Source organism: Buceros rhinoceros, unplaced genomic scaffold (genome assembly GCF_000710305.1).
Source record: "Buceros rhinoceros silvestris isolate BGI_N320 unplaced genomic scaffold, ASM71030v1 scaffold46843, whole genome shotgun sequence".
Lineage (NCBI taxonomy): Eukaryota > Metazoa > Chordata > Aves > Bucerotiformes > Bucerotidae > Buceros > Buceros rhinoceros.
The window spans coordinates 1-10805 of NW_010403921.1; the positions used below are offsets into that span (position 1 = coordinate 1).

Consider the following 10805-nt stretch of genomic DNA (forward strand, 5'->3'; position numbering starts at 1 on the left):
GGTCTGCGTCCGTCCGTCACCCGCACCGGCAGCGACCGCCACCGCGCCGCTCGGGGCTCCCGCGCTGGTAAGTGCCTTTGACACCGGACAGTGACTGAAGGGCGAAAATGCCACGTCTCGGTCGAACCGAGCGGACTGGCTGCCTTTTACATTGAAAAAAAAAAAAATGTTCTCATGCAGTGCAGTGTTTCAGCAGCGGGGGACTGTTTCAGCAGTCTGTTTCGGGCTACAGCACATCACCATTTTCACGAGAAATCAGCAGCACCGCTATTTGTGATGCTAAGGTCGGGCCTGAGAAGCTAATCATGGTAGCAAGTTACTTGTATAGCTGCCAACATGCTAAAAATAATTGTCTTAATGTGAGTGTTTAAGGGAAAATGCATCTGCTGAAGTTGCAGCTGAACCTGGAAAGTGTGTATGTTGGAGTACCTGAGGCTTTCTTGCATCATGAAACCTGTTTACCAGCAAAGGGTGCACTTACATTAATTAGCATGTTGGTTTGGATCATGTCAGCTTCTTTCAAATAATCTTCTCTATGCCCCAGGCTTTGGTTCACACCATTGAATGGCTTTAGAGTACTTGCACTGTATTTCTTCTGCATAAAGCCAAACGGGAAGATGCAGTCTGAGTATCAGCAGGGGTTCAGTCTGCAAGCCTAGTCCAATGTAGAAAACTCTGAAGCAGATATAGTGTGGGGCAGGTCTTCAGCACCAACTTGGTTCTGTCTGCCCTCTCCTACTGCACTGCCTCCTGATGTAAATATAATTACGATTCTCATAGCATCATTTAAAAACTGGAAGTTTTCCAGAACTGTGGATACTTAAGCCCCTTATGTCTTGCATTGCAATTTAAAAAATAACAAGCTAGCTTGTAAAAACAACAGGGGAAGAGAGCTATGAAGTACCACTGTCTTTTTAAGTCACTCTTGGGATGGTTCCTCTGCACACCTGGCTCCAAGATCTAGCTGCATATAAGAAATCAAGACAGAATATGTTCTAAGCCTGTCTAACACTGTATATAAATGAGGTAACATCAAGACCAAACTTTCAAGAGCTTGCAGTGGTCAGAGGAACTCAGCAAGGTGGCTGGGCTTATTTAAGGGCTTAGCATCAACAAGATGCAGACAGCAGCTGTAGAGGTAATGAAAAAGGGAGCTTTCATTTTCATACCCTCAATGTGGCTGTTCAGTGCTTTTCTTGCAAGGTAGTAATAATGAGTTAAATAGGTACAAATAGCTGGACAGCAACTAACCACACCTGCTAAATCCTGTGTTAGCTCACACTGCAGAAACTGGGTATGGATTCTTCCAATTTCCCTTTCTCTGCTTCATTTAAACTCTGAAAAAATCTAGTTGTATTGCTAAATATATAAAAAACCTTCGAAAAACCCGCTCTAATTTCATATATGGAAATAAGCAGATATTCTACAGTAAGTCAATGCTTAATTCTGTCAGTTGTGTTGTAACTTCTACTGTCTTCAGAATAAGCAAGAAAGCTGATGCTGCAAGCAACAACATTACACTAAGTTCCTGCTTTATTTTCAGATTCAAAATAATACAGATAGAAGGGGAACGAAGTGAGACGCTAACTAGCAGCATGAAGTTACTCATCATCCTCACAGTAACCCTGGGCACACTTGTCACGGGACTAGATTCTGTAAGTTTTGAAATAAGCAGGGTGGCAGGGGTGGGTTGGGGGTGGTGGGGGTAGTGTCACTTGGAATGGCTTCTGGGTTGGTTATGCTTCTGCTTTGGACAGCGTAGTAGCCTTTTGGCTTGAATTCTCCTTTTTTACTGACTTTGCTTGTATGTATACATCTGCTGCACATACACCTCCAAGAAACACATTTGCACCCTCTTGTTTTTATTCTGATTCTGTTCCTCTTTATGGAGGTGGATGTCCGCTAGCATTCAAATAGTGAAGACATTGTGCAATAACCAAGAACTGACTGGTCTTTCATGGAGGTGGATATTGGGCCTTAGCTAAATTTTCTTTTCCCTTACCTGAAAGTGTGATGCTGAAAATGGAGCAACAGGTTTGAATTTGAGTATTTTTGACTATCAACTTGTATGACAGTTAATACCTATCAGCAGAGCCACTCACCAATGTAAAGGAATGATATTGTTACCATTGCTTGTTTAATTGCATGGAGAAAGAAACATCCAGTCTGCAAAGCAGAAGCAAGACCTGAAGTATAGGGCAAGAATCTTGTAGATTTATACAAGTAGCTTTTACTCCATGGTACAATGTAACCAAAATGAGAGGCAGCTGGAGGATGTTGCATCTTTGCTGCACTACTTGGTGGCTGAGAGGTGGAGAGGAAGGAGTCCCCTTTTCCGTTTTAGGGATGCTGACCATTGAGAGCTGCTTAGCTCCTTATAGCAGAAATAACTGCAGTGTTGACCTAATGCAGGTGGTCCAGCTTGGCAGGGATTTTCTGAGGAGTTTGTGTGGTGTGGTTGGTTTTTGTTTCCCCATTCTGCTTTGCTCAAGTAGAGTTCCACTTCTTGTTCACATCCAGATTAAGCAGAGCAGGCTCAGCTAGTAACTACATGCAGAAAATGAAACTGTTGAAGGCATGCAGTAGGGATCAGAGCTGGGGCCTGTAAAAGATAAGCAAACCACATAAAAGAAACCGTTTTCTTAAAATCCTCTTTTCTTTTCCCTTAGATTTATAGCAAGTACTACAGGCTGCCCTATAAACGCAGATCAGATCACAAAGGTAAATATCTGCCTGTTCTACTTGAACTTAAAGAACTTTATCTTGCAATTAAATCTTCATACAAGAATGAAGACTCTTAATGACACTTAAACACTTAAAACTTAATTTGCAACTACATTTCACTCTGAAATGTTTTTGCTTCTAATTATAATGCCTTTTACTTGCAGAATGCCATTGTTTGAATGGAGGAACCTGCATTACCTATTACCTCTATACTGGAATTAATCGTTGCATATGCCCAGAAGGATACACTGGAATTCACTGTGAACTAGGTAGAGCATCTGTATTCCTTAATGCTAAGTTGATGGAAAAGATTTAAGACGACAGACAAATCAAGAATGTGAAAGTATTACCCATAAACACAGGACTGGATATCCTTTAGCACTTTCTACTTAAGTGACGAGAAACAACTAAATACTGGTGCAAAATCAGGATCTCTAATCTTTTTTGTCCCCATCTCCTCACCGTTGCCTACCTCGCAAATGTTTCAGTTTGAGATGCAGAGAAGTGAACTTGTTTGGGAGTGTTCAGAAGCAGAACTGATTATATTGTTAAGTACCCTGCAACTATTAAAGAAGCAACGTGTGTGCTTTAAAGTGTAAGATACTTTATGCCTAGAAATAACATGGAACAAATTTAATAAGTATATAGAATCAGTCCAGATTTTGCATTATCTGTTTTCAAATGTAATACATGGATTAGAAGGATCCATACAGGTTACTTCTGTCTCAGCAGTTATAAACAAGAACCTGCTAATTAAAGATTTATTTTTCTCAGACACTGACAGCACATGCTATACTGAGAATGGGGAGGACTACAGAGGAATGGCAACAGAAGATGAATGTCTGCCATGGGACCTTCCCTCAGTGATCAGGAGGGGTCATTACAATGCTCAGTCAAGGAATGCTTTGCAGCTTGGACTGGGCAAACACAGCTACTGCAGGTAAAAGCATCACTTCCTGGGGTGACTTCTATTGTCACAGGCCCACAAGTGCCTCAAGAGATGGCACATCTTTTAAAAAATAACAAAATACTACAGAGATAAATTTTGTCTTAAGTATTTGGGATGTGACTCTTAAGTGTCTAGCATTCTTGCTTACCACTGAAGCTGATTGTACTGTGACATTGCCAGTATTCAACAGCAATAGTCAGATGTTAATTATTTTCTCTGGCTTACCTTGCAACAGAACACCTTTGACCTTTTCGGGACAGTTATAATTCTAGGATGCTATAACTTTTTTAGACTGTCTTTATGAAAAGAGCACTTCCTTTATCTTCTAGAAACCCAAATGGAAGAAACAAGCCCTGGTGTTATACCAAAAGGGGATTCACCATTCGGGAAACACCCTGCAACATAGAGAAGTGTGGTAAGTAATATTAGTTTCAAGACAGCTTTTTTTAATAGCACAAGGTTGGTGCTTAGTTGTAAGAACACCTGAATAAAACTTCTCCTTTCATAGGTCATGCATGTGGTCAAAGAAGTATCAGCAAGTACTTCAAGATTGTTGGTGGAAGCCAAGCAGAGGTTGAGTCTCAGCCCTGGATAGCTGGCATCTTCCAAAAGATAAGGGGTGTTGACCATTTCCTGTGTGGTGGCAGCCTCATTGACCCTTGCTGGGTGCTTACAGCAGCACACTGTTTCCATACTCCGTAAGTTTACAGTTCCCCCTCCTTCTTTGCAGCTTTATTCAACAGATTTCTTCGCATGATGCTCAGAGCAAAGCTTCATAATTTATATAATGTCTTTTTGAGCAAAACAGAGGCAGAGCTGCCGTGAACATTAAGCCTCTGGCAGTCCAAGTCTATCAGAATAAGCTAGCAAGATGCAAATATTTTGGTGAATTAAGCAATTTAAATAATTTTTAGCCTAAATGGGAGCCATGGTTTCATTTTACCTTAGCTGTTCCCAAAACTTAGAAGTTGTACTGAAAGGTGATGTTGAGCAATACACTTATGGGTGTTTTGTTGTTTTTTCTGTGGAAGGCTTGTCATTCTGGTATCCTGCAAAGGATTTTCATCACCAATGCCTGGTGTTAGTAGCAGCTAGCTGGGTGTGCATTTCAAAATCCTGAATCTTAATACCTTCAAATGGAAAATCAGGATGCTTTCCTTTAGAACACTGCATCAACTCTCAAAGCTGACTAAATTTTGCCTTTTCCTGTCAGCATTAAAGTAAACATGAAACAACTGGGACTGGATCTTAACTGTTGACCTCACTCCCAAAAATCAGTAGTCTTCATGAATCTCTTTACTCTCTCTCAGGTCAAAAAAACCACAGGACAAATCCCTTTACAAAGTCTTCCTTGGGAAGTCTGTGCTGAACGTTACTGATAATAATGAACAAGTATTCATGGTTGATGACATCATCTCTCATCCTGACTTTACAGATGATACAGGTGGCAACGAGAATGATATTGGTAAGTGTCATCTTAAGATGAGCCTTTAAAACACTGAGGAAAGCTGAAGGCTGTGGAATTGTGGTGTACACATTTTAAAAAGCAGAATCAGATGAGAAGAAAAGAAACAGGAACTAGGTGCTTCTGAGAACCAGGCCTGTGCTGAGCGAGATTTTTTTTTTTCCTACTTGTATAAGCTCGGTTTGTGGCACACATCAGACACATTACCTGGCACTTAGCCTGCCTTATCTCTGGACCTGTACAAGTTATGGCTTTTCCATAAGCACTGATGGCAGCATCCCATTTCTACCACCTTATTCTACATCTACAGAGATCTCACTGTATGCACAGTAAATAATGAAAAAATGCATGCACAGTAGGTTTCCTCATGTAGTAGGGGAATGCCATATCAGGTACCATATTAGCCAAAGGTTATCCTGAATTAATCCATACTTTCATAAGTCTTCCAGGCTTTCACAAGCCTGTCCCTAAACCAGCCAAGTCAGAGATAGGTTTTTGCAACTCGCTCAAAACAGGCTTGCCACTTGTGTGGTTGACACTTAGAACTCCTTCCAAATTCCTGCCACTAGGAAAAAAGATTCAAAGAACAGCTTCATGAGCCCTTCTGGTATAGAGAAGTACAGTATAAACTGCCTCCTCTTCAGCAGAGCAGCTTGTATCATCCTCTGTAGCCAGTCAGGAAGCTGAATTTTTAAAAATATTTGAAGATACACTTGCAGAAGAATCTTCCCTGAACTATCAGCCCCTATCCTTCCAGGAAGGAAGTTTAAGTTGGAATGTCTGCTGATTTGGGAAGTTAATTTTGTTATTACTAAATGACCCAGTGTCATTCCAAATGCAATGAGAGGAACCATATGTAACTGCAACTGGTTGACTCCCATTAACCATACTTGATATTCTATTGTCAGAGAACTTCAGGGGGAAAACTTGCTTTGTAAATCTAACTGTATCTTCTCTGACTTGTTTTTTAGCTTTGTTAAGGATAAGAACAACTTCTGGACAGTGTGCAGTAGAATCTAAATATGTCAGAACAGTCTGCTTGCCAGAGAAGAACCTTTACTTACAAGACAATACCCGGTGTGAAATAGCTGGCTATGGAAAAAGGGATTTTTGTAAGTGAATGACTCTTCTTTCCTAAGTTATACCTCCATGATGTGGAAACTGGATGTGTTTTTACCATGATCTGCAAAGGCTAAAAATTCCTAGATTTTTTTCTATGTACTCCTTGTCATTCTAAGATTGTCTTTGCTATCAGCTCTTCTACTCATCCATGGCATTTCCTAAATGTGGCAAATTTTTCATTCCTGATGTGGTGAGGAGTAGAAAAAACAAAGCTGAGCTGGAGGATTAACAGAGGATTGCATTTGTGCAGAACTTCCTTCAAACCTATCAACCTCTTTCTCTAAAATCCAAGCTTTGTAGTTTGCATTTGAAACACTTCTCTCTAAAATTTATTTAACCACAAAAGTAAACCAACATCACTTAAGCTTGGAACTAAGAGCCTCAAATTGGAAGTGGAATGGCTATGCTAGTTTCTTTAAAGTGTTGAAAGTGTGTGATGGATGGTTTTGGTTGTCTTGGGTGGTGAAAAGAGTTGAATATTCTTCTGTTTGCAGATGACATCTTCTATGCTCAAAGACTGATGTCAGCCACTGTAAACTTAATATCACACACAAAATGCAAATATGAGTACTATGACAATATCAGAGTTACTGACAACATGGTCTGTGCTGGAGATCCCACATGGATGACTGATGCATGCAAGGTAAAAATGGTTTGTTTTCTTACAAATTTTAAATGCATGTGCACTATGTGGTTCAGCTGGTGGCATTTTGTAGCTCTACTTGTCAGAGTCTTAATGTAGCAGGAATTTAGTGCATCCAGTGGAGTTGACCCATAGTGTGGCCAAATGTATGGAAGAAGGTTGGGACATGGTGGTCTGGAAGCGGTAACATTTAACTCCTTTGGAGGTGTGGGAGGTGCATACCTTAGCTGTTATTCCTCAAGGCCTTATTTACAATCAATTCAAGCAATGGCTGGGAGATACACATCAGAGGAATACAGCAGCTATTCCAACCTCACCTTGCACTTCCTTAACATTAACTACAGTTCTGCAAAAGGATAAAGGTGAATTACAGGGGGACACTGAGCCCCTCCATAGATTCCTCAAACCTAGATTTATTTCCTTGCACCCTTACTGGGCAAAGTGGCCATATAAGCCACTAAGAACAAGTGTTGTCTTCAAGTGTAGAAGTACCTTATGGATGGGGAGACAATTGATTCTGTGAAGAACGGGGCATGTTCAGCTTGACCTTCCATGACTAGCCTAATACATGTGATTATAAACTTAGGATGGAGTGTTGTGTACAAGGAGGTAACTGTTCTCTCCGTGCTCTGCTGGGGGGAGCTAGAGACCTCCTTTACCTTAGACTGTTCAAGTCACAGCAGATGCTGAGCCTTCTGTTCCAAAAACTGAAACTTTAGCTCATAGGTATTTACTAGCTTGTTTCACTCTAGAAAAACAATCACATGCTTCCTTTTGTAAAAGCTCCATCTGCAGAAAATGGCCTAATATATTCTCTTTCCATTGTCAGGGGGATTCCGGTGGCCCTATGGTCTGTGAACACAATGGTAGAATGACGCTTTATGGGATTGTCAGCTGGGGAGATGGCTGTGCAAAGGAAAACAAGCCTGGTGTTTACACCAGAGTTACTCGATACCTTAACTGGATTGACTCCAACATGAATGCAGTAATTGCCAAGAGTCGTTTTCTTCCTGAACCAAAGTGACCTTTATTCCACAGCTGGACTCAAATGAAAAATTAAACCTATACCAATGCCAGGACACTGAAGTTCTGAATGTCATGAGAGGCTTGAATTTTACATGCTTGTATGGTCTGCCACTCCATCAGTGTTCTTGAGGCAGAGAGACGGTTGATGTGTTCATACTCTGAATTACCTGAAAACCACTCAGTGGGAAGCTAAAATATTTAACATTTAAATGAGTATTCCCATGCACGATACTATGCATATCGAGTTGTGTGAACATTTATGAACCAGCACTTGGTCTGGAAGTATTGGTACAGTTTTAACTTGAGTATTTGTTTTATATGGGGCCTGAGTCTAAAAATACTTCCTTATCACACTGAACACTAAAGTCCTAGAAACCTAACCTGTTAAGACCAGTACTGAAGGGGTGATCAGGCTTTGCATCAGAGTGAAAGAAACTGCATTGGCATTATCACTGTGGGAAAGAACCGAAGTCTCCTTAGACTAAGGCAACACTTGGTTCACTGCTATAGACCCAAGATATAACAATCTTAAGCATGGTGCCTGTAGCTGTGTCAGCATTACAAACTGTTAATGTATTCCAGTTAGGAGCTGTGCTGCAAGAAGGCAGTGGTTGGCCTTCCAGGTCCCATCTGAAGGTGTCTGTGTCCCCTGAAAAGTCCCATTACTCAACCTCTCTATGTGTACCTATGCACTCAGGAGAGGATTTAAGGACTTGGAACCCACTGAACACTGCAGGTGTCCAAAGTTAGAATTCTATTTCCATCAATTTAACTGATATTATATGGAAACTACTTTTACCAAGACTGATGCTGGCTTTATTTTTAAACTTGTCTTTGTTTTATGGTTTTGTATTATTTGTATGAGGGCTGGAACCTCAAACTTTATTTAATTATTTTCACTGTGTTTAAGTTATTTGTATTATGGATATTAAAATATAATTAAATCCAGTTATTCTTGTGTCTGTCCTTTTCCTCTTGAAAGGGAAGGGTATGGTTTGAAAGAGAACTTGCATTAAGTCCTAATCTGAACTAAAAGTCCCTTGGTAAAATAAATGTTTGTACTTCCTGCTAAATCATTTCATGTGAGAAATTAATGCCTTCTACTCTGGGCTAGACTGCTAGAAAGCTTTGTCTGCACTAACAAGGCAGAGTATAGGAGGCAACAGGAAGCAATATCCATGCTGTGTGTGCTTCAGGACTCTTATCCAGTCCCATGGCCCAGCTGTTCTCCAGTGGTTGCAACACATTCAGTGAGCTTGTAAAGCGAAACATCGTGTTTAGCCTTTCCTCTATAGGAACACAGTCCTCATACCCCAGCACTGCTGTGCAGAGAGATCCAGATCACTTGGTGGGGGGATAGAGAAATCAGTTTCAAGTGTTCTCTCATCTGCGTAACTGAAACGCCACTGCTCATGGGAGAATGCAATGCAGCAACAGTCTAGAAAGGTGCTGAAAGGAAAGCGATAGTTTCAGCTTCCCTCAGTACTACTTTGAGGGTGCTCGTTTTTGAAGAGAAGTGTTTGTGGTTGCCCTTAAGTACAGCTAAGCAAAATCTTAGATGCTAGAAATTATATCTGAACAGCAAGATTTACATTTATTTTCTTGTTTAAGAATCTTAGCTAGAACAGAACTTATAGTAAAGAGTGCTAATAACAGAAATACTTAAAGCAAACTGCATTTTTAGTTCTGAGCAAGATGTAACAGTTAAAGTCAGTCCTTGCTGAAGATATTGGGGCGGGGGGGCAGACAACAAAGGCAGAAAATACTCTCAAGGTCTTTCCTTAAGGGAACACAATGAGATCCTAGCATCAATTCCACAGCCTAAAAAGTGTGCTCTGTCTGCTTTGATCTTATTTCTTTTAAGGAATATGTAAGACTGGAGATACTGCTATAAACAACATTGTAGAGAACATACAGAGAACGTTTACAGAGGAGAGTTTGTATCACAGCATCAAGGTGCCGTATACTTGTATGATGTTTGTAATCATGACAGTAAAAGTCTTGCATGTATCATAACAATATCCTGCCAAGCACTAATTACTTCTTACACTGGAACAGCCATCATGAAACAAATTAGCAGCTTGCTAATTAGCAGGCTGCTGAAGTTAGCAGTCCTATCACTGAGTAACAGTGACTCCAGTAGTTACTGGTAAAAATATCTGAGACTAGCAATTTGACTTGCCATTTTTCAGTCTTTTTTTAAAAAAAAAAGTTGGTATCCAAATGTCTTGTTAGTTATTCATCTTCTTTCACAAATGTAGAATTTGTGGTCAAATTACAGGACCACTAGCAAAATTTAACACATTTTTGTCATCTAGATCATATTAAGATTTATTTTCTCATTACAGTTCATTTAAGAATTCAGAAAAAAAATGAAATGTGTGCGTACAATCATTTTAGCAAAACCTTTGACACTGTTTCCCATAATATTCTTCTGCAGAAACTGGCTGCCTATGGCCTGGACGGGTGTACACTTCACTGGATCAAAAACAGGCTGGATGGCCCAGCCCAGAGAGTGGTGGTGAATGGAGTCAAATCCAGCTGGCAGCTGGTCACCAGCAGTGTTCCCCAGGTCTCAGTATTGGGGCCTGTTCTCTTTAACATCTTTATCAATGATCTGGAGTTGGGTGGGAGTGTTGATCTGCCTGAGGGTCAGGAGCCTCTGCAGAGGGATCTGGACAGCCCGGATCAAGGGGCTGAGGCCAGTTGTATGAAATTCAACAAGACCAGGTGCCGGGTTCTGCACTTGGGCCACAGCAATCCCCTGCAACCCTGCAGGCTTGGAGAAGAGTGGCTGGAAAGCTGCCCAGCAGAAAAGGACTTGGGGGTGTTGGTCGACAGCAGCCGAATAGGAGCCAGCAGTGTGCCCAGGTGGC

General features: G+C 40.9%; 1 protein-coding gene across 1 annotated transcript; it reads left to right on the top strand.

Moving 5' to 3' along the window:
- Positions 1 to 1548: 1548 nt before the first annotated feature.
- On the top strand, positions 1549 to 7927 carry LOC104488453 (urokinase-type plasminogen activator-like). Its single transcript, XM_010133163.1, has 10 exons — positions 1549 to 1655; positions 2670 to 2721; positions 2889 to 2993; positions 3499 to 3664; positions 4003 to 4088; positions 4182 to 4371; positions 4984 to 5138; positions 6110 to 6250; positions 6755 to 6903; positions 7733 to 7927. The coding sequence occupies exons 1-10, from the start codon at positions 1596 to 1598 to the stop codon at positions 7925 to 7927; spliced, it is 1299 nt and encodes a 432-aa protein (XP_010131465.1). The 5' UTR covers positions 1549 to 1595.
- Positions 7928 to 10805: the final 2878 nt, after the last annotated feature.